This window comes from Etheostoma spectabile, chromosome 12, assembly GCF_008692095.1.
Source record: "Etheostoma spectabile isolate EspeVRDwgs_2016 chromosome 12, UIUC_Espe_1.0, whole genome shotgun sequence".
Lineage (NCBI taxonomy): Eukaryota > Metazoa > Chordata > Actinopteri > Perciformes > Percidae > Etheostoma > Etheostoma spectabile.
Window position 1 is genome coordinate 19,293,863 of NC_045744.1, and position 25,307 is coordinate 19,319,169.

At 41.2% G+C, this 25,307-nt stretch overlaps 1 protein-coding gene across 15 annotated transcripts in view; it reads left to right on the forward strand.

Annotated features, from left to right (window-relative positions):
* LOC116698939 (catenin delta-2) overlaps positions 1 to 25,307 on the forward strand; it is a 177,783-nt gene that overhangs the window by 8,279 nt on the left and 144,197 nt on the right. For all 15 annotated transcript variants that reach the window (XM_032531198.1, XM_032531203.1, XM_032531199.1 and 12 more), the window contains exon 2: positions 24,240 to 24,376. In XM_032531198.1, the coding sequence (XP_032387089.1) occupies positions 24,245 to 24,376 (132 nt within the window). In that variant the 5' untranslated portion in view covers positions 24,240 to 24,244. The remainder of the gene's footprint in view (positions 1 to 24,239; positions 24,377 to 25,307) is intronic.

Below are 25,307 nucleotides of genomic sequence, written 5' to 3' on the forward strand. Positions count from 1 at the left end.
GAACAATTCACACTCTGCTTTTTTTCACTGCTTGTGTTGTTTGGCTATGGCACAGGATGAATTTATAGAGATCCTTCACAGAAGGTGGCAGAGAGATCATTTTCATCTGGATGTGAAAATTTATGGTTTTGCTGATGGCATTTTTAGCCCTCTTGTTTTTTTGTTTTTTTTTGTCCAGTTTAATGAAACAATACATTTGCACTTCACATTGGCAATTAATTGATGAGATTACACATCTAAAATTTGTTTCTTTGTCCCCAACCACCCCACCCTCCTGGGCGCCATTGTTTGGTACCCTGCTGGTTGTTTCCTTTTTGCTGACATGGTGGTTTGTGTGGCTTCTGTTGCAGACTGCATGGTGTCAGTGTAAACCTTTGCTTCAGGCTGTGTCCTTCATTGTTTTCTGACCAAAAACATTTCCATTTTTCTAACCCCCAAAACTGAACTGAAGTGGACATTTAATGTGAGGAAATGACTGCTCGACCAATTAAATATAAAGATGGCAAAAAGTCCTGAAGAAAGCACAACAAAAAATGGGAGGGGATGCTATCTTTTCTCCGTCAGTTTTTATTTCATAAGCATTTTTTAAACTGTAAAGGGACATTTTGGTGCCCAAAGCCCTCATTAATTTCTAACCCTGTGCAAGCATTTGCTTGCTTGCAGGTTTGTGTGAGTAGGTTTGTGTGTATATGCGTGCAGTAGAGGAAGTGGTGTAAGGCCAATGTAGCCAAGCTTTGTCTGGCTTTAATACCTCTTCATTCATTGTACTCACACCGTGCCAGCACCCTGACAGCAACTAATCTCCTCTTTATCTTAAAGGTCTGCTCAGCACTTTGGTGTCCCATTCAGATGGTTGCAAACCAAAGATTCGCTGCACTGCTAGTTGACTACTCTGCTATGTCAAGGTTGGTTTAGTTCCAACCTATCTCTAACCTAGCTGTTGTAGAATTTTTAGACATGTCCAGACATGGAGCTCAACAGTCCCGCCCCTCTTCCAAGAGACTTTGGGTTCCAGAAGTAAATTTCCCATTCATATCTCCCATTGACGTCAGGAAATATCCGTATATGAAGCGTTTTGGACCATGCCTTAGGCTAACGTCTACAGCAGTGAGATTCACTGTGTTCACTCGGAAGGAATCACTGCACATGGGTATTCACTTTTAATAACATTTTCAACATGTTTAGAGGCTTAAACCACATGTAAAACTTGCCCTGTTTAGGTCTGTTGGGTGCTAACTCTAGCAGGAGGAGAACACGGTGTAGGCAGCACCGACTGGTTCTGTTTTTCTCTCTTCTGACAGCACTCCAAACTTACAAACAACAGACCTACATGTTGAAATTGACCAGGATTCTCCTTTAGCAATTTTGTTTAAAAGAAAACACCTTGTGACAAATCTAGCAGCTTTTTTGGGCTGACCATATCTCCTCTCACTTGAAGGGAGTTGCCAATATTTGTCAGTGAATGTGCTCAAATGTGGCACTCTGCACTCTCTGAGTTCTGAGCAAATTAGGGTGAAAATCAGCAAGTTCAGTCAACCAATCATCAGCCAGACAGAAATGTGAATGACCTTAAAATGTTTGTATAAAAGGACAAAGCATTGATCCCCATTCTTTGTCCGGGGATCTCTTTTGTTGTTATTCTACGTGATTTAATTTGACTGAATGAAGTTTCATTTAAAATCCACAGTCTCCAGAAGTGAGATTATTTCATGGTGTTATGACACTTTAGTTTGACAGTCTATACAACAGCATACATGAACTGTTTTTTTTTTTTTTTACTAGAGGTAGATTTAGATTCATATTGGTTAGATGAAAGAAGCTGGAGGCAGAGCTAAAGATCAAGTTAGTCAAAGACGGTTACGTTTATCCCAACTTCATCTTTTAAGAATTGTATGGCCTATAAATGTACTGTGAATAGTTAGAAAAGGAATTCCCAGGCTGATATAAAAATTAGGATGTGACGTTATCTACTAACATTAGAGCAGGCTTGAGCTACTTCCTACGTAAGAAATGATCTATCCCATCAGCTGTTGGATAGGTTGTTTTGACATTTGCTACAGATATTCCTGCCACACTCACAGGGGAGTTTCATAACTTTTTCTTTGGCATTCACATCATGTTAAAATTCTTATTTGTCCAATACTTTGGATTTTGACCAAAAACAACGAGAAAACTATGACATTCCCAACAGCCTCAGCTGTACTTTGTGTTTACTGCTAATTAGCAAACATGGTAAACATTATACCTCCTAAACATCATCATGTCAGCATTGTCATTGTGAGCCAGTTAGCATGATAATGATAGCATTTAGCTCAAAGCACTGCTGTTCCTAAGTCACAGAGAGGCGACATAATGTGGTTATTTTTGCCAGTGAAGGGTCACTGCGTTATCTTTTCACACTTGTTTAGAAAATGAAATGGATTAGGTCTTGTTTCCATTAACCTCAACACTAGAGTTATTCATTATTTACATTTTGTCACAGCAATATCCAGCATGAGGTCATGAGTGTGCAAACATCGGGTCCTTTTGTGCTTTGATAATATGAGTCATCAGATTTGGTGATCTATTAAACAGCCCTGGCAAACAAATGACCTGCCAATATTTTTCCTGCTATAATGAAAAACCTTTTTTATATCCAGGACAAAGAAAAAAGTGGATTTTTTATTTTTCCCCTGGAAATTCTAAACGGAAACACTGACAAAACTAATTAGCTGGAAAGGTCTTGCTGTGAGATATTTAGACAAAATAAGCAATAATAGCAAATAATGAGGACGTTGTTTTCAGTCACCGGCTGTGAATTTAACGCCAGCTCACAGTGCCACGCCCATGCTGTTTGTGCAGTGCTCTGAATTTGGGATTAGATGAAAGGAGTAATGTCATTGATCTGCCTGATCCACGGATAGAAACAATAGAAACCCACCTGAAACTCAACTTTTAGTAAATGAGCATATTAATGTTTTTTCTAAAATATCTAATGTGTGTCGGTGGTGTTTTGTTACATTTACTGTAATCTCTATGAAAAGAGATCTGCATATGAATGCAGAATCTGTAGGTAACGGGACTATATTTTGGCATCGGAAGTGTTCTGGTTTCCATTTGTAGTCCGTTTGTAGTTTGAGTAGTATTGACCAATCACGTTTGAGCTTTAGTTCAGGTTGTTCAGCTTTTGGGGTCCCATGTCTTCAACTGTCAACATATCAACATATCAAATCACTGACGCGCACATGTTTCTTTCAATTAAGAAACATTGCCAAACTCAAAACAGTTGTTTTTCGCATTCTGAGCTTGAGATTATCATTCGTGGTTGTATATCATCCCGTCTTGATTACTGCAACTCCATTTTCACCTGTCTCAGCGAGTCAGCCCCAGGACCGTCTACAACTGGTCCAGAACTCGGCTGCAAGGCTGTTGACCAGGACCATCCATCCACCACTACCAGGTCCCTCAGGTCTTCTAACCAGGGATTGCTGGTGGTCCCACACACTCGCTTAAAAACTAAAGGTGACTGTTCCTTTGAAGCAGTGGCTCCAAACCTGTGGAACTCCCTTCCAATTGTATCAGGTTTTGCAGTCTATGTTGATGCTTTTGAAAAGCAGCTGAAGACGCGCTTGTTTGAATTCGCTTTTGACTCATGTTTGTAACTTTGGGTTTTAGGTTTAAATTTTTTAAATGATTTTCATTGTTTCATTTTTTCTTTCTTATTTTCTGTTGGATCCTACTGTATTTTTACAAATGTTTATCATGTGAAGCACTTAATAATAATTATTATTATAGTTGCAGGCAGGCAAACGGTCCATGTGGAGAGCAAAAGAGGCGAAACACATTGGCAAAAATACAATCTTGGAACCTTTTGGCTATCGTCTGACGATGATTCAGCTTTGAAAACAAAAGGCATCTATATTAATATGCAGAAAAACAATACGCTCCCAACTCCATTCTTACATCTCAAGTTATTAATTAAACTGAAAACAATGACCAGCGCACAGAAGAACGCTCTAGGCTTGGATAACGACTGGCTACGCTGGAACCCCCAAAGTATAGGCCTAATCATCGTTAGAGCAATAGCTGATTCTTAGATTGTATTTACTGTTATATTACATGATTACATTTAACACTGCATCCTTGCATATTTTGAAACTTAATAGAATACAGATTGAAATTGTTGAAGTAAATTGTTATTTTTCATCAGTTCATCTGGGACATAGAAAAGATTGAGGTATTTTAATCAGTTTTGATGTCACAAAGAAAACAGAACATTTACACTTGGGAAATAGAATGAGATGGAAATGAAATGAAATCAAAGATGCTTGTACTTTTTATAACCCTTGTGAATCAGCAATTGGACTTTTTTTTGGTTTTATCACCAGACCCAGTCAGGCAAAAACAGCTCCAGCATTTGGCAGCTGCTGATTGAAAATGTCACACACTGCCTACTTAAAGACAGGTCTGGAAGCCAGAATGAGCTTCTGAACATAGCTCAAAGGATTTTTTTCTTTCTCTCAGACCTTCAAAGTTTGACTAATAAGGATTTGTCAGGTTGAGCTTAGCGTTTCACTGATGACTAAGCATTGTGTCTGACGGAGAGATGAAGAGACTTTGCAGTTTATTGGCTAAGGGTCAAATCCCTCAGAGATTTTCACTCAGCTGGCTAACATACTGCACTCCATGTGTTCAAGTACGCAAGTTACAGCTGGGAATTCCTTATTTGCACTCCTCTCAGCTGCTGTCGTAAAAAAAACACAGTGTGTCCTTACTAATCTTTGGCCTTAAGGCTATGTTAATGAACATCATTGATTTGTTGCATTGAAATCACACTGTGTCCTCAGTTAACTCCATTTCAGCTTAATGAATGGAAGACATTGATCAGGCAATGATGAGCTGGATGTGTATATGCAGAGCAAGAAAAGTATGTTATAGGCGCTTACATTAATATTTATCACAATTTGAGTGCCAAACAACTTTTTATTTATTCAAGTAATCATATTGCATTTACAGGCATTTAAGATTTTTGTGCTAAGTCCTCATGTAGGCATGTGAACATGCTTACAATGACAATGCTAACATGTAGGCTAATGAGTAACATGTTCACATCTTAGTTTAGCATTTCAAAACACTAACGTCTGGTGAATAGAACTTAACACAAAGTGCAGCTGTGAGAACGTACATGTCTATACTAAATTTGATAACCATACATCCCGTATTCAGAGAATATTTGATGTGATAGTACGTGTCCATATATACGTTGTTTTCACGGATTGCCCTGCTACCTAGCTTTGCACGCTAGTGGGCAGTCCACCCATTTCTCTTCACTGACCACTGACAAGCAGTGAAAAGAGTCTACACCCTCCTACAACCGCCATGGCTGCAGCTGATTGGACGAACACGTGTGCTGGGGCCTGCTGCTGCCGAATTTTAAAATCGACCATAATGGCGGCTTGTTCTGAATACGTTCTTGTATTTACTAAAATAGTTTACAAAACAATTTTCTGAAAACATATTAAGCGAGAAATAGGCCATGCTTTTGCTGAATCTCTCTTCAGTAGTTTCAAAGAAGTTGTGCAGCGCCAGCTTTTGAGAGGCGGCGAGTCTGACGCTCTTTATTTGCATAAAGTTGTCTGGATTAAACTTTATACAAATGGGGAGCGGGCAACTCGATGCCCCGCTTCTCCGATGACCCCGCGGCACTGCCACAGCGCAATGCACGGCTGCTCCCATAGAAATGAATGGGAAGCAGGAAAATTATCCTGACAATGAACACACACCAAGACTTTTTCTTTTCTACTTAAATTTCCCCACAAATGGGTATCTAGTCCCCTGCCACTTGAAACGTGTGGCTTAGGCCTGGCCTCTTAGGTTAAAGCATGGAGGGGAGAGAATATAAGACAGCAGAAATGGGAGTGAAGAAGTGGATACGAGTGCAAAAGGAGGCAAGAAGAGGCTTTATGTACGCAGTGAACATTCTTCACCAGTGACTGTGGAAGCCAGTGACACATGAAATATGAGAGACAGCAGCACTCTCCACTATTTATAGCACTGCAAGAGAGAAAGATAGAGAAAGCGGCCACACTACATACACTTCAGGGCAGAGTTGGCATCCTTTTTTTCATTCGCTAAAGAGGAATTACGCCCAGCTTTTAGAATCCACATATGTAGAGGCAATGGCATCGGACAGGCCAGTCCGTGTTCGTAAGCATATACAAGTTCCTTCCATAGTGAGAAGCTAAATAAGTCTCTGGCCATCAGTTTTCTTTTTTAACTCACAGAGCTAAACAGATGCCCAGGGGAAGCACTGGTCGTGGCTTTGTCTTGTCGCTTTGTGATGATTCAAACCCATCTGTAGCTTGGCTGTTTTGTGCAAACTGCTAAAAATGTATCAGTGCTGCTGGGGACACAACAGCACGTCCTGTTCTGTTGGAGATAATGATGAAATTAAGCCAAACGGAGCCAAGTCAAAGTGGGCACGCAGCTAAACGAATCCTTTCAGTTATGTTATGTGATGTTATGTTTAGATTGATGCTTTGACCCGCGAGTATGAATCAAAGGAGGTGGGAAATCGTATTTTGGTTCTCATTGGAAATGGGTGACCACTGCTACTGCTAATTGATAGGGGGAAAGGGAAACTGTGACTATGTATGGATAGATGAATATTTGAGGAACACTTATTACTAGATGTCATCCACTATGGCACATTTTTGTTGATGCAAGATGATTTAGATTGAGAATTGCATAACGTGTCAGTACTGTTGAGCCGAAGAAGCATCAGAACATCAGCTAATTGGAGGAAAACTTTGATTTGTCATGCCGGATAAAGAAATAACCTGACCTACCACTTTTACCTCAACAAAGAAATATAGAAAATCCATTCTTCCTCTTTTGTTTTTCCAAGACATAAAAAAAGTATAATTTCTGCAGTTTAAAAAAATGCTGAGTTCTTTCGGAAAGCTCTTTGCTTCTTGACATTTCCTTTATTCTCACAGTGTCCTGACTTGTCCAAACCACATTTAGCACAGCTGCTTGATGCTGCCGTTCTCATGCTCACAGTCGAAGCTGAGGGCAGTTGCACCTCTTTGATGCTGCCTTCCATAAACGATTTCTTCAGTGATGTCATTTCTTTAGAGAAAAGCCCTTCAAAGTCAGGCTGATGTATTATGTATGGCGCTATAGAAGCTAGACAGTGTGCTAGTACTGCTCTGGGGTGGTGGTTGTGATGCTCCCAGTGCTGAGAACAGCAATGGGAGCCTCTGTACTGTAGGGTCCATAGTCCATGTTTTTCCTCTCTCAATGTATGTTCTATTTAAGTGCCATCATGGTGCACAACCACGACAGATATCAGTGGACTCTCGAACCCCCAATTTAGTAGCTTTTGTTTTAACACCTGTGCTTAGCTGTAGATATTAAAGCTATCACAATGAAACTGCATTCTGAGATGATCCATTTATTTCATGTACAAAATGCAATCCACATTTTAAGATTTCCTGTTTTCTATATTCCACCTTTTGGGATTGTATGAAAGACTGGAGGAGCCACACAAAAGTGATGGAGGCTGCGGCAAGAAAGGCCAGAGCTGGTGGATGGTACACCACCAAAACTGCATTTCAAAAGGCGTACCTCTGAAACATGTCTATCCGTCCTGCGGTGGGCTGTGGCCAGCGTGTGGTGGTGCTTCTCCTCGGTGCAGCAGCCAGCCGGCTACCTCCCGCTAAAACAACCGACAGCTGCTGCTACAGGAGGAAAAGAAGAGAGTGACGTACTGCAGTTTGAGCTGCACAGAGTCTGATGTGGACATTGGTGAAACATAATAATACCAGGTGTAAATGTAATCAGGTTAGATCACATCGAGATACAATCTGGATATGAGACACCAACCTTTTCTTACTCTCCAACTTGTAAAATACGGACGATTGGTCAGTGGCTCTCAGCATCAGATACAACGCAACGAGTACCCCTCAGCATGTGTATGGAACGCACCAGGCAGAGCCATAGGGTAAGCCTCTCCTCTCTAAGCGTAGCTCCTATGGTGCCATTTTGATGCTACCAAGCCATAGCATTCCACTGACTCCCATTCATTTTGGTGCCACTTTGACAGCGAATAACTTTACATCTGAAGGGTTTAAAGACTCTGTTTGTCCATTGTTTATTTCTAAAGAAACACAACAATGTGTAAAAGGCTCCATTACCTTTTAGCTCACATTATGGCTCCGTAGCAGACGTAGCAGAAATAGGCTAACGATTGTGTCATAGCCACGTGACTTACTGTTGTACAGTAGAGGGATCACCATATAGTACAGGAGAAGCTCGCAGACAGTTTGGACTTACATTAGCTGTTTTAGGTTTAATTACTAATGCTTACTAGCATTTTAGTAAGCAATAATTAGCCTCTGCCTAAGTTATCTCCTTACATATACCTATGCTCTCCGTCTCTGCTGATTGGGAAGGATTGAGATTTCTCTTGGCACAGCTACCAGAAGACTTACAACTTTCAGACAGGATGCTCACGTCACAACTACGTTGTCAAGCTCAGTTGGAGGCTGCGCAGTTACGCTCAGCCATCACCCGGAAAAGTGCTTCTGATATCCTTCACTGGTCTCCGTCCAGAACAACGGGATCTGTTGGTCCATTTCTTTAACTGTCTATGGGCAGAGCAGCAGCTCCGAAGATGACGTAGTATCAAGAGCGACAACAGTAGTGAGTTGCATGAAAGCCCAAAATTCTGTGTAACGAGGTAGGTTGGAGGGGTGGATGGGTCAAACAACACAAGAGACCAAAGGTTCCTGTCCCACGTGTCACTGTCAAATGTTCATTTTATAACTCCACCCACCTTCTTTTCCTAAACCCAACTGTCCCTTTCTTGTCCCGTGCGTCACATAAAGGTACCCTTTATAAGCCCACCAACAATCTTTTCCTAACCCTTACTGCCTCAAAAGTGACAACAATAGTCCTGAACCAACTCGTTTAGATAAAGCGTGTTCATATATTACGCTAAGGGAGACTTTTAGCGTCAATAACAACCGCAAAGGCACCTGACCAAGCATCCATATTTTACATGATGGGAGTGAGAATGTTGCTGGAGACACAGTTTAATGCCTGGTGTAAATGGGGCCTTAGTTTTGTTCTGTCTATAAATACTAGCGTAGCCATGGGCTTATTGGAACTGAATAACACAATCACTTTGATTCTGACTAACTTTTTCCTTTTTTTGGTAGTGAAGAGGATGAGAACACAAGGCCATTATCAGCGGCTGTGTTCTACTTACACTGTGAACAGATAGGATTTTCTGCTTACATTCATGCAAGAGTTCAGAGTTAAATCAAGTCCTTGATTTAATTTGCTAGCCTGACGTATAAAAAGGGTTAAGGTGTGGGGGAAAAAAATAGAGGAGAGAGAGATGTAGTAAGGAATGAGTATGCAACATGGAATGTTTTATCATACATCTAAATATCTCTCGGGCATTATTGATGGAGTTTAGCGCATCAGTCTCAGATGTATCTGAAGGTATATTCTCAAACTCAGGAATTAAACCTGTGGTTTTACAATAAGCAGACCCCCTCTGCAAATACAACTCTGCCCCACTTATTTGCTCCACAGACGAGCATGTAAACCCTCAGGAGGGTAGTTCTAAAAAAAAATTAAAAAATAAGTAAAACATTTCGACAAAGCGACACAGTTTGTACGAAGCAGTTAACTTTGAAGTGTCTCAGCCTGTGACTTTCATTCCTGAATCCTTTCGTTCACAAACAGCTTTCTGGTGATGCAGAGACTTCTGTCATCAAGCAGATTCCTCAGTGGGTGGAGGAGGGCAGCGCATAGGTTTTAATTTGTCTTTGCACTGTGTTTATCAGCACAGCTATAATTACACCATGTGGTGAAGCCACTCGCAAACATAGCTTACCCAGAGGATCTGTGGAAAATATGTATAATTCATGATGTTGATCGTATTTTTAGCTGCTCCGGCTTGTTGTTTATAGACAGGGATGTAGCGTTAAACAAGGGCTACTTTGTAATGAAGATGTGGATCTGCTCCTTGAGTGAACAGTTTGTTTTCCTCCTTGTTTTAACTTTCGCCTGCTGCCCACTGGGAGGTTGCGCTGACTGAGGTAGCCCCTTTCTGTTTTGGTTTTTTTTCCGTCTCAGGTTCTCCCTTCTGTATTTTCAAATGTAAGAAAATCAACATCAGCCTCTGGGTTAATGTCATTTTTTTATTCCAATTGAACTTTGTGTTTTTCTTTCAAGCTAAAACACTGAGCACAGTCAAAGGAGTGCCATTACACTACATGAAATATTTAATGTCTTAAGCTCTGAGTTTCCCTGTTCGTTAGAGTGGCATAATTTATATAAAAGAGCTAGGAGTGCTTTCTTTCATTTTTAATTGGAGACGACTGACTACATGATGTGCGAGTCATGAGAAGCAGATCTTTATGAGCACTAATCAGATGTCTGCTCAGTATATGCGATTGACACGGGTGCGATTAAAACGATTGACTTTGCTGTTGAAAACTTTGTTCCTGTGAAAAGTGTGTGTGTGTGTGTGTGTGTGTGTGTGTGTGTGTGTGTGTTTGAAACCTGGTACCCTCTCTGTATCTCTTCTTTCTCTCAGTGTGTACTCTCTCTCTCTCACTCTCTCTCACTCTCTCTCACACTCTTTCTCTCTCTCTCTCTCTCTCTCTCTCTCTCTCTCTCTCTCTCTCTCTCTCTCTCTCTCTCTGGCCTGAGGTCATCCCGAGGTGCTTCCCTGTTGTTGTCCCATCAACTAGCCAGCAGGGGTCTCCCATGGCAACTCAGCACTCTCAGCCAATCACAGTCAGGCTCTTAGGATGCTCTCCGTGACTTGTTTCTTAAACTAGGGTTTAGGTGCTGCACAGCAGGGACAGTGTCATTTCTGATAACAATCCATCACTTTAGATCTAAAGCTCTCGGATGACTCTGATGAAGGCCACAAGCCGAAACGCGTTGGTCCTGCAACAAAGGTATTGTACATACTACAAGTGTTGCTGCAGTTTTGACCTCTTTTGCTAAGACCTGGCTCACGGTTGGTGTACCAGTTCATCTCAGTGGTTTGTAGCTGTTCAGATCAGGGCTCTATCCTATCCTTCTCACCACGCCGGGGAAATTCTTTTTCTATGCACCTGCATCTTTTTGCACAGGGGCATTGTCATGTTGACCTTCCCCAAATTGGTGGCACAAAATTAGGAACACACTATTGTCTAATTTACAATGTAATTGTGTAATGCAGCATTATAATTCCTTGTAACTAATAGGGAACTACTTTTTCTGAACGTTTCTAAACCTTGACAAAAAAACACAAACGCCTTGTCCACATAGTTTTGGCCAAATAGTGCATACATCCATTGCCAACTGCTGATTGTTCTTGCTTGCTAATTTCATTTAAGTTAGTCAGCTCTTGACGATGTGCATTATCCTGAACTATTCTGTAATGAGATCTGTTAATCAACTGAATGAACACAGAGCAGTCACAGAGTGAGGATTAGAGAAACTGCGGGAGGTTCTCTCAGCCGTTAACTCTAATGCCAGTGATATAAGATTGTCCCTTTTTACACCTTCTACATCTCCCACACTAAAAGAATAACCTTGAAAGAACCTTCCTGAAATATTATGCCCAGATTCATCAATATGCCTCGGCTCTCTCCAACCCAGGATCAACACACATCCTGGGGATAAACCTGCAGTGGAGATTTGCTTTGATACGGCAGCAGTTTGATAATGATTTCCTCAGAATTTCTTCACTTGACGAGATCATAAGTAAAAGATGAGGCCCGTATGAATTAGTTTTTTTCTAACTCTAAATATTCAGCCTTTTCAGTCAGATGATGAGTTGAATTCCACCAAATGAAAAATGGAAAAAAAAAGCTTTGTGAATTTGATTTTTAAGTGGGGTGAAAAGCATATCCTAACACGTATAACAACATAAGGAGAAGCTTGCAGTGTGTGTGCGACAGAGATCGAATGGGTGATGAAGGGGAATGTGGAGGGAAAGCGAGAGAGGATTTCATTTCTGATTCATGTCAGTGTTTAGAAAATGAGGATAGAAATGGTGTGCTTATAAAAAAATATCATTCTTCGTAAGAAGCAGAGAAAGTAAAAAATAAGGGGTACAGTACAGTATTTATGTACAGTATTTAATGCAAACTCTAATGTCAACAAAACTCCAACACACACACTCATGCACATAGCCCTCCCCTTCCCTCATCTTGCACAGATTCTAGTAATTCAATTCTTGGTCAAGATCAATCAGGAGATGCTTCATTTAAGAGCAAAATAAGTTGAATTACCATGGTGCACAATAGGTTAAAATGTTAGTCTTTAGCTATCAGACTCTATGGCAACGCTACATATATATGGGGTTTAGAGGCCATGGATATACAGGAAGATCCTCCTGATGGAGTCTAGACACTGGTGGTGGTGGAGCTAAAGGGATGAAGTTATGAAGGAAGTGTCTGAAGATCTGGATGGATGTGATGTAGAGCGGGGCTTCTAATGATGGAGGAACCCTGGGGCGCTGGGATGGATGAGAACTGGAGGTGAGTCAGGTGGAGGACGAGGGTCGCATCGATTTTGGCTGAAATGACAATTGCAGCAGAAAAAATGAGTTTGAATGCAACAATCTAAAAGTTTATGGAGATTGTGGCGAAGTCTGGTTGGGTTGGTTTTACTGAAAGACACAGACTGAGTCAGATGATTAGGTTGAGAGAGAGAGAGAGAGAGAGAGAGAGAGAGAGAGAGAGAGAGAGAGAGAGAGAGAAAGAGAAGCATGGAAGTCTTCCTGAAGGAACTTGCGCTAAGCTTCATAACCATAACAAGGTCTTCCCTTCGCTTTTTAAATGGTCAAGTTGGTTTAAAATGAAATACTTTGTTGTTAGTGTTTCATAAACCTGCATTTAAAGATTTATGGTCACATGGTACCAGCACAACAAGCTGTAAAGATATTGACATGTAGCTTTTAAAGTTGATTGCAAAGAGTGGATTATGTGCACATTGAGCAGAAATAGAACTGTAGCGTTTGTGTACACCTGATGAATGTATGGGTCCAATATTAACTCTCTTTTAGCTCTGTTTTGCTCCAATATTAACTCTCTTTTAGCTCTGTTTTGCTCTCCATTAAACGCCTGAGGAAATAATTTGGATGCTAAATGCTCCACTATGTTCTCCAGCTAGTCACCACCTGTGTCTCTGTGCTCTTTGGTGTTGATCAGGTAGTGTACAGTAGCTTTTTTAAGAACGTTGCCCAACCTTCACACATAAACGGCAATGTTAAAACAGGGCCAAGATATCCGTCTTAGTGTAAATAGTCTCATTTATTTTAATAATGTCCTGCTGTGCATTTGATTATGATTCTGTACTGATTTACTTTAAAAGCCATCTTTACAGTATATGGACACACATTTTACTAAATTACAGTCCATCAATAAGTATAATAATATAATTCAGTTAACGACTAGCTGTCACAGTGATTGTTTGAAGGTCCAATGGCATGAATACTTCACGTTATGAGGTTTTTTAACATTAATATGAGTTGCTCCAGCCTGCCTTTGGTCCCCCAGGGGCTAGACATGGCTATCCTGCTCTGCCTTTGATAAAATGAAAGCTCAGATGGGCCGATCTGGAATCTTCCGGGGGTTACCTCCCCTTTATCTGCTTTGCCCGCCCAGAGTATTTGGCCCGACCATGAGAAAGAGAGTGACATCATGGCTTACAAACAAGCGAAGGGAATCAGAACTTTGGTCAACAGTCCCTTTCTCCATAAGGATTTAGATTATCAGCCATAATGTCTAAACCATCTGAGGTAGATTGAAAACGAGTTACGTGGTAGCGAGCTTCTACGATTAAAATCTATGATACTTTCTGTACACAGTCTTGCCTTTTTTGCCGTTTTTACTTTGAGAGTGTTCATTTACAATCCAAACAACATCGTCATAGGTGACTTTAGGCAGGTTGCGAAGAAGATTGGTCCAGCAGTATCTAATGGGCTCCGCCATTGTAAAAAGCGAACTGGAAGAGCCATATCTCCACTCGAGACGTTCTTCCGGTCTTCAATTGTTGCGTGACATAGCCTGTAATATGTAAACCTACAGACACAGAAATGGCACGTGCTAAGAAAGCTCATTGTGGGACTGGCTCTAGTGGCTGTAATTCTGCACCAAGGCTGAATTTTGGGAAAGAGACTTCAGATACAGTATTAGGGGGCCACTAAGGCCTATATAAAAGCATCCAAAAAGCAGTGTGTCATAGGACCTTTAATTCAACTACATACCACAATCACCAAGGAGACGGGAAGGAAACACGGGCGCTATTAAAACTTGTTACACTCCTGCACACAGATCACTGATTAAGGATCTAGCAATGTTGTGACAAGATGTTTTCTGATTTAATTTGAGTCAGTCCCCAACAGACTGACTCAATGTGCCGAGGTGAAGCTTCAGTGGCTGTAATGACACAGTCCCCATGGCAGAGCAACATATGGCGTGTGTGTGTGTGTGTGTGTATGTGTGTGTGTGCGTGTGTGTGTGTGTTAAGCATGTTGACAGAGAGGCCAAGTCATATTCTGTATGCCTGCTTATGGGCTGTACAGCGTGTTAAATTGCTATGTAATACTGAGCAAAATGAGCAAACAAAGTCACCAAAACTGACTTACTCCAAATGGAATAGTGGGATATTACTTTAGTTGGAATGTAAACTGCAATGAATTGACTATGTATTGTTACTTCCATAATACACAGAGTAGTCAAAGGAATTACCTTAATTATGTGAAGGTTGTTAGAAATCAATAGACGGGTATCTGAGTGGCATCGTTATGAGAAACTGGAAGTACTAAGAGCTTATGGAAGATCAACAGAAGATGTTGTTATTGTGCCAAAGAACTGCAGCTTTCCTAGTGGAATATGTGTCATGTTAGGTAGCTAAATCTGACAGATGTCTATCAAAGTAAAAGAGTTTGGAAATGTGAGGATACTTTACAATGAAAATGTACCTCTTAAGAGTGATTTCACTAGTTAACATCAAGTGACTTCATTTCCAAATACAGAAAATGTCCATAATAAGCTATCATGGCCTTGTGATGAGTTTTCTCCCCCCCCCCCGTGCTGTCACCCGTGGAGACGGAGTGAGCAGGCATTTGTCATGGCTTGATTTCAGGTTGGACGGTAATTCTTGTTCTGCATGGGATTAAAGATTGTATTCTAGTATCTGTTCTGTTCCTTGTTGTGTTAAAAAGGTCTTATGAAACAAACACACACACACACACACACACACACACACACACACACACACACACACACACTGTTTTATGTCTTTTTCTACATTCACTACTTTAGTCCAACCTGACTGGTTAGCATTTATGTGAGCCCTAATAGCTATAATGTTGTCTTAGCACAGCTTAAAGCAAGATGGTATTTCTATTAGGGCGTTTTCACACCTACCTCATTTGGTCCGGACTTTCTGACTTTTCCGTTTAGTCCGAACCGAAACGGCAGGTGAGAAAGGTGCCTCGGACCACGATTAAGATCAAAAGACCAAATTTTGGGTTGATCAAAAGAGGTGGTCTCAGTCCGGACCAAACTGAACCATGTTTTGCTTCATTTGCAGTATGAAAACACTTTTTCAATGGTTTGGACTTTCGGACCAATTACAGTAAGTAAGGCAACTAAGAAAAAACCCCGGAAAATAATAAGAATGAGTCGTGGAAGTACATGGGGAGAATTTGGCGATATATTTTTTGCACTATGTGAACGTACATTTCTCACGTGTACTGCGCTTGTAGTTGGTTCTGCGCTTACAGTTGGTGCTGACGTTATTGCTGCTGGTATTAATACCATTAAAACGCAATCAGGATTTGCGGATTCATTTGTTAATTCATTTTCATTCGTACGGAAAAGACTACCTGCCAAAAAATGCCAAAATGACAACACGTCAACGTCAGACGCGTGCCTGTCTACTCACCAATCAAAGGGATACGCTGCACACGTACATGTTGACGACACGCCTAAGTACGTCATGGAAAGTTCTTTAGTGCAATAGCAAAATGTGAAACCAAAAAGAACGGCCTCAATGTATACAATGTAATTAAACATGAACGTTGGTTCGGACCTTGGTCCAGACTTTTAGTTGTGAAAACGCCCTTATTGTTTTCCCTTAAACTTTTCACTTTGGTGCAAGTCTTTTTCTATTGACTTGAAAGACAGCAACTACAAAGGATGCGAAACTCACTTCTTCCATATTATATATTATATTCTAGTGTCCTGGATCTCGTTTTGTTAATGATGCCACTGCTTGTGTAAGTGTCTCTTGCTTTTTAAAAAAGGTCCTCCAAATCCTTCAGATTCATTACTAATCCTGGTGTCTACAACTGACGTTTTGGTTCTGCCTCTGTAGTTGCTTTTCTGCGTGATAATTCATAGGATGAAAGTATAAGCATTTTTGTCCGCCACTGAAGTTTAGAAAATTAAATATAGTTCAGCTTTCTGTTATTATGTGCTAATAATGTGGTTGTCACAGGTCTAATCAGTCACATTAGCTGCAGTGTTTGTTTTGTCAAGAGCAAGCCTGAAGGTTTGCTAAAGCTAAAAGCCTATCATCAAGCTGCTGTCATCCCTCAACACCTGAGTTCTACCATAACACTGCTGTCAGACTACTATTTACAGCTTCTCCCGCTAGTCACATTGTTCTTCTGACTCTTCCACTATATTTACAGTATATTTATTAACTAATGCTCTTCCTTCTTTTCTGGGTCATTAGCCAAGTGCATGTGAAGCCTGACTGTGCTGTTTCAAGGTGAAACACCCAGGGATGTAATGGAAGTTATTACAGTAGTTGTCTATGGAACTTAACACTAAAAGTATTTGAATTATATAATCAGCAGTACTTTCCATCACACACCAACAAACATCAGTGATCATCATTAGCATCTACAAGCCAAAAATAGCTATGGTTGTTTGAAATGAGAACACAATCATCCAGACTTGATTGAATTGTGATCCATATTCAGTGAGCCAGGCACCCAGGCAGTAAAATAACAATGCAGCGGCAGCTTTCTGAAGTGGTTTGGCAAGTGTTTTCATTGTAACGTTACTGGCTTTTGTGTTTTAATGCTTTTGATAATACATTTTTGTTAAATAATATAATTGTTTTCATTGCGGTCAATCGCCTCTTAATGCTTTGTCATTTGAGCTGCTATCCATAAGTTGCACTTAGAGGGATGCATACTGTATCACAGCGGTACAGTAGGCATGTGTTTGTGTGGGCTGAATATAAATGCCCATTAACATCTGGACGTTTACCATGGATAGATTTGGCTGATGGGTGATTAACCCTCAACGATGCTTGTAAGGCCATCTGCCATTGTCTGCCAGTGACAGTTCTGTAGTGAAAAGTCATTTTATTTAAAGACCATGCATATGGTTCACCCCCAGAGGTGATTCCACTTGGCGGATTAGACGTCTTCTGAGGATTGTGTTGGGCTGTACTGATTGCATTTGATTGACATCTCCCTCGCTCTCCACTTAGCTTTGTTACATCTGCTAGTTTGGTCAAATCGCAATAATCCTTTTCAAAAGTTCATGGACATCAATTAAGTACCAACAAATTACATTCATATACAGTTAATTTACATTAGCAATCTTTACAAGATGTGTAATCTTGGATGTTTTATCAAAATAACAAAATTGAATGTATCTGCAACTTCCAACGTAAAATATTAAAACTGTCCACTGTTAACGTATTTTTATTTGGTTTCCCTACAATAGACCCTTTTCCACAACATTTTTACTTGTCATAGAAAAAGAAAAGCATGTTACTAATCCGCCAAGGGCTCCATTCACATTAAGTGTCCTAGTAAACCATGACAGTGTGACAGTGTGCCAGCATGCACAACACAAGCACCCTGACACTGAAGCAGCTAAATGGTATTCAGCCATCATGAATTTTATTATTAACACCTGAGTTGTTTCTACTGTGACATGTTACATTCCAATATCTGCTCCTGCATTTTGACATGCATCATGTCAGGTAGACCCATGTCAACTTTGGTAAACACCACTGTTCTATATATTGTATTCACAGGAATTTTCCTCACATTTGCTTGCTACTGTACTTCAAGGAATGCTTCTGTCTGTATCACACATCCATTGTGTGTTATGGGCTGTAACACATCAGGTGTGTGTTACGCTTAACGTAGTATCAATTAATTTTTCTGACCTTTGGGGGCAACAGAACAAGCTGTAAACACTACACTGACATAAAGTTGATAAAGCATTTAACGTGTTAGCAAACAACAAATGCTCAAATACGTACAATATGTTCACCAGCTATTCATTTACTTTGTCTGTGTGCTGTTTGGTGCTGGGCAGAGCTAAGATCAGCTGCCTGCTGAAACCAACGCCGAGTGAACCAAAACCAGTAAATTTGTGGGCTGTAAAACCGCAACAATGAGATACTGAAAGATTCTTCTTTATGACACTTGACTGATCTCAGGGGAAGTGGACTGAGTCTGGCGCTATAAGGTAATATAAAATCATAAAACTTTCAAGGTCTCATATTGTAAAAAGTAAGATTTCTACGTCTATGAATGCGTCAAAACGCTCAATCTACAGAAAAATGCGCACAGCCCGTATTCACAAACGGTGCCTTTAAACGAGCCATCAGGACAGTTGATGTCTACTATGATAAATACTGTGTGATGCAGAAGACCCGGAAAAACACGGACCAATCAGAACAGTCTTGGCTTTTCAGGAGAAAGAGTTGTTGTTATTTAATAAGGTAAAAATGTGCTTTTTTTAAAAAAAGGTACCATGATACCTTTTTTTTGAGTTCTTTGCACTGAAACTCATGCCTGCCTTGTGTTCAGCGATCAATGCAGACCACACATCAGAGGATTGTAGAGTTCAATCTCCAATACGATATGTTTCATTTTGTTTTTCTATTTCACTGTGAGAAAAAAAAAAATCATGCATGCATCACAACACTCTTGAGGGTAACAGGAAAAATGAAAGACATACCTCTGCTGTGGACTCTTAATAAGAACACAATAAGAGATAGACAGTGCTAATTACATTGTAAGCGTTAAAGTGTTGTTAATTTGAAAGCTGAGTCGTGGGCGCATGGTCTAGACAAAGAGACAGATGACTGGTGAAGCCCAAACAAAACACTGCAGCAAGTTTTAATGAGGAGACAGGGGACTGCCCATCAAACACATAACAAACACTCACATCCCAAAAAGGACACACACACACACAAATACACAGACACACAAAGACACACACACACACACACACACACAAACACAAGATTTTCTAGTGATCCATGTACATATACAGTCATGTATGCAAGTAAACTGCACATTCATTCACACCACAGGGAAATAGCACTTCCCCATGGACATTTAGCTTATTTGCTGCTGATCTGATTTCTGTCTTTACCAAAACACGCCTGTCTCAGACCTGACTGACGAGCTTAAAGGGTCAAAAGATTATGCTCAATGCTCCTCATGTCAGCCACGTCAATCATAGCATGGTGAGCTGCATTTACAACGTTACAGAAATATCGGAGCTTACCGCTTCAAAATGCAGGGCTAAATACCCCTGCATTACGGCGCTGAAATATAGACCTAAAAATCCAAGATTATACTTCAGTGAAATAAAGCCTTTAGGCCTAATCCATATTCAAAGTCTTGTCTCTAGCAGGGCTGTGGGCCTCTATAACCTAGTTCTGATGGCTGTTATTGGGAAAAGCAGCTTTATACTGGTCAGTTGTGTGATGAGGGCTTGGACACGGTCTGTTGAGCTGACCTATATTTGGCAGCATGCCCTGTCTGCACAGTCAAAACCAGAGCCTCACTCTTGTTTTGTTCTATAGGCAATAGAACACGGGGCATTCTCCTCCACTCTCTGATCCGGTTCTCTGATCAAGCTTGAACATACTGTCATGTACAATGTCCCACGCATAGGCTACGGATCATCCCACACAGTAAAATGAGAATTCATAAACCTTTTACACAATCAGGGTTAGGGTTAGGGTTAGGGTTAGGGTTACAGGGTTACAACTTCATTCCCTGTCAGTGTAGAGGAATTTGTAATATTGGAGCAGCAATGTATCAACAGCTGACATGGTCATGTGAGGGTTGGGAAAAACTGCTTTTTTTTCCCCCTAGCCTGCACTAAGGAGAAAATCCCCTAAATGAAAGTGTATCAAGACCTTTGCAAACATGATCAATACAGCATGCTTGTGCTGAATAAATAAATAAAAATGTAAAAAAATTAAAAATAAATAAAGTAGATACAGTATGTTAATAGATGGATTTGACGGTAGTAATTATTGGATATGTCTGTCACATATTTTACAGTATTGTGTGGTAAGGACATAATATAAGGGCAAATGAAATTTCATTGCTTAGCCTTTATACTTTGGGAATCTAGTACAATGTCAGTTTATGATTACGCTTTGTTTAAGGTCTCTTATTATGCTCATTTTCAGGATTATACCTGTATTTTGGGTTTCTACTAGGACAGATACTAGGACATCTGAGTAAAAAGAAAAAGAGTGTAACTGAAGGATTATTCTATAGAGAAAGAGAGGAATGGAGAGAGATTATGATAAGTAGAGGTGATAATGAGTGTGATGACATTGTGTGTGATGGGACTACAGGAAGAGCAAAGAGGGAAAGGGAGGAGAAGTTAGACAGATGAAGGCACAGAGGAAGTGGGTAAGCAGGCAGGGAGGTAGATATGAGAGGGAGGATGGAAGAATAATGCTCTGCAGTTGTAACCACACAGCTGGAGAGTAAAGAATCCAGAAAAGGATTAGAGAAAAAGTGGATGGTGTGAAGAGCGTGAAGCATGCAGGGGTGTCACGAGGCCAGATAAGCAGCCGAGTGTTTCTGAGGGACGGTGCACGCTCAGAGCAGGGAGGGTGCAGGTGCACTGCAGCGTTGCAGGTTCAAATCCAAACTGCAACCTTTCAGGGCCATTCTCTTCCCGTCATCCTCCGCTGCGTGCTGCCTAACAAAGCAGAAATGTGCTGAAGAGAAACTGAAATAGGTCAAGTGGAGAGAAGTGGGCAGGGAGAGAGGGAAGAAGGGAGAGAGAAAGTTTAGAGGCATGAAGGCAACAAGGAGGGGGAGGATGCAATGGGGAGAGCAAGCGGAGAAAGGGGATGTAGTGGAAGTAGGTGGGTGGTAATGAAAAATTTAAGTTCAGAAACAGTGATGAGGGAGGGATAGGTAGGGAGAAAGAGGAACACTCTCCAAAATGGAAGACAAGTAAAGCCAGGTCAGCCATATTAGCAGCCTTCAGTGACCAGAGATTGTTGCCTAGCAGCATGCAAGGATAGTTTCTTTCTTGTCTCTTGTCTTCACCCTCCTACTACTCCTTTTGTATTTCTCTTTTCCACCTCCTCTCCCCTCTGTTATTCTCACTCTCTTTCCACTGTTCTTTTCCTTTCACTTTTCCATCTCCTCTTTTCTTTCCACACGTATTACTTCACTCTGCTCACAGGCTCCACTTTCATTTTTCTTTTACCTCAGTACTAGGCCGGTGCTGCCTCATGCCGACAGCCAGCCTTTTTGTGTGTGTGTATGTGTGTGTGTGTGTGTGTGTGTGTGTGTGTTTGTGCGTGTGTGTCAATGTGTGCCAGATTCCTCATGACAAGCCTTTCATCAGTGTGTAAAGCTGGCTGATGCAGCTGTTACACCAGCCCTGTGCGGCATCAGGATTACATGGCACATGTGAAGCCCGTGTCCTCCAACGCTTGGTCAAATACAGAATGACACATGGCATCCAGCATGCCAGTGTGTGTGGTTGTGTGTGTATTCCCGTCTCTCTGATGCTGTAGGACCCTGATACTGTTGTTACTACTGCTACTACGACTACTACTATGACTGGACTGAATTAGTAATTAAGTGCTTTTGAAGTTCAGCTTCATGTGCCAAGACATTGTTTGTTTTAATATTTTCATGGATATTGTGGATGGCATCAAAATAATAGATTATTGCCAACCTTATCCTTTAAAGTTTAGGTTGTCTGCCAAAATATGTCCTAAATGGACTATTTTATTAATGCTACTACTAGCCAAAAGCTAAAAGCACTACAACTACACCTGTGCTACAATGAATATGATTACTGACATTTCTACTAGTAGTGGCACTATTCAAAGCGGCATTACTGAAATGAGACCATACAGTATATGTTAATATTGGAGTACAGTGCTTGTTGTGTGTGGGACCTACTTTAGGTACACTGCTGTCACAGCCTAGGACAAGGGCAGACTGCAGCATATCATTAGCTCTGCTGAGAAGGTGATTAGCTCAAATCTGCCATCCCTCCAGGACCTGTATGCCTCCAGGTCCCACAGGCAGGCAGAGAAGATTATGGCCAACCCCTTCCACATCGGACACATCGTCACTCCCCTCCGGCAGGTGGCTGCGGTCCATCAGGACCAAAACATCACACCACAAAAACAGTTTCTTCCCCTCTGGAGCTGGCCTCATCCACAAGGCCCGGGACCGAGACAATTATAGTTAACTGAAACTGAACAAGAAAACTTAAACTAGGTGTGAAAAAACATTTTAGTTAACTGAAATGAAGTGTCATGTATCCAGTTTAATCCCTATTATGAACTTCTCAAGGAGAATTCCGGTCAATTTGAAAGGAGCCAGTTGAGGTGGTTCGGGCATCTGGTAAGGATGCCTCCTGGGCGCCTCCCTAGGGAGGTATTCCAGGCACGTCCAACTGGGAGGAGACCTCGGGGAAGACCCAGGACTAGGTGGAGAGATTATATCTCCAACCTGGCCTGGGAACGCCTCGGGATCCCCCAGTCGGAGCTAGTTGATGTGGCTCGGGAAAGGGAAGTTTGGGGTCCCCTACTGGAGCTGCTGCCCCCGCGACCCGATACCGGATAAGCGGATGAAGATGGATGGATGGATGGATGGATGGATGGATGGATTAACATGTTCGAGATGTCATTGCAAGTGCCTTGCCATGTGAACTGATTCCTTCCAAGTGAACACAGTGAATATGTCTGCAATAGATGTGAAAGAAATGCACAAAAGTTGAGCTTATTATAATAAAAACAAACATTGAAACAAATAAAATTAAACTGAAATGAGCAAACCCACTCTGGAAACTAACTCAACATTGCTACCACTTTATAATAGTACTATACACCTACAAATCCTACCACCATTGAGGTGGAAGCACAGATAAGGAATTACCTGCAGGTCACTGCTGCCTGTCGCACCTCCGACGGTACATCGACGGAGCTGCAGGGGTATCAGCTGGGAGCCACCCTTCATAGATGTTTTGCCCCTTTAATCCCAGCACATCTGAGGATGATGGAGCCACGGTAGGGCTAGGATCCTCCTTAGCCAAAGCCAGAAGCTCCACTGTACTGCCTCCTCGGCCAGTTCTTTGAGTGCCTTCTTTAACTTTGTGCCAGTCACTCCCTACACTCCAGGAAGCACTGGGTGGATGTTCCTATAAACCCTCTGCAGCCACCTTCCACGGGGTAGTTAACAGCTGACCATCCTGCCTTTCTTCACTGCGCTGTCAGCTCTGTTTATTTCTCTTGCTTCCTTTCAAAGGCTTCCTCCATCTCTCCCTCCCAGTGGGACATTGGGACTGTTACTTCTACTATGATCTTTGCTGGTTCTACTACTGATGTCCCTTTTATTGGAGTCTTGACACTTTTTTCTCACTGACCTAGATTTCCTGTTCCAAAGATGTACTAGCGCACCTGTCCTGTCACTGCCCTTTGCCAGATGCATGCTGGGATAAGATTCAGCTCCACATGACCCTGAGCATGAATAAGTCGGAGAAAAAAAAAAAAAAAAATGTAATCATCTGACACATAAATCAATTTCATTCTAAATGTTGCAGTGCAATCTTATGTAGTTTATGTAACATGCAATCAAAAGGCATTACGGCTGTTGTAATGCTTAGAACATGGACACCACGGAGTGGCTGGTCTTGTTATTGTTGAAGAATAGTAATAACAGTAAGTAGTAAGTGAGTGTAATTGTAGGCTGTTGTATTAGTGATCTAATATTTAGATATAACCCCACTATGTCAATATTGAATTTGTGCTTGGAAATGTGTCTCTCTTCACCTCTGCCTTCATGCATACATCTTGAGTACAAGAGTGTAGGAGAGTGTAGGTGAGACAGCCACTCAGCTCAAATGCTGGCATGTCACAGTGTCTTTAATAATAGTAAAAGAGTTGCATGTTTCCTTCTTTTCCAGGAGGTATGCCAGTGCCTGAGGTGGCGTCTGACACTGCCAGTGCTGCCACCATGTTGAGCCCCGTCCTCAATGCCTCCAATGGAGATGGATCCGAGTCTGAAACCACCTCCGCCATTCTCGCCTCCGTCAAGGAACAGGTTAGAACTGTGTGTTTGTGTGCGTGTGTGTACGTAGAGGGTTGTCACAATAAATGAAATATGAATACCAGAAAGCAGTGGTGGGGATAATACCTGCAGTCCTTTCAGGGTAAGACAGGATGACAGTAAACAGTAAACACAAATGATGGAATACCCATCTGAGCTAATGTGTCACAAATATGTCACCACATTTTGATCTGTTAGCAGAAAGCCCCGGGTTTCAGCTGCTCAGTGTAATTTTAAAACTGCGCTTATATTGTGGGAGCTTTGTTGGAGATATACTGTGCATGATGAAGCACTGAAGAGACAAGACAAAGCCCACACCTTGATTTCTTTCTAAAGTAAAGCAAACATGAAGCTTTCAAGGCAGACCATGTGCTTATTATGTATTTATGAAGGTTAGAATATTCATGGCTCTGCCAGAATGTGTCTTGATGTATCTCTTTTAACTTCTCTTTCATTTTTTGCTGCTAGATGTCTTACTGTTTAAACTCAAACTGACTTTTAGATTGTTTCTAATGTGTGTAAGTGAGCTATCCCGTGTGGCATTTGTATTACATTAGTTGTTCCCCCAGTTGAGACAATACACTGAAGAGTAGTAGATTCCAATTGACAAACCTTTGGGGATGATCTGGACAAGAAATTGTATGCTGACATTTCACAAACAGTCATAAGGGCATCGCTGCTACATTGTTTTAATGTTGGGCTCACTAGTGTTGCAGGTGATTACATTTTGTATGCTCAAATCCTAAATGAAACAATGATTAAAAGTCTACAGCAATGCTAGCAGCCTCTTTAGGCATCAAAGCTCATCAACTATCGGGAAACTAAATTATAAGATTGGATGAAAACTGGAGAGAAAACCTAGTTGATGAGAAGCGGATCAATAGTTATGGAGGTCTCCTGTCACAACCTGAAAAGTGGAAATTTT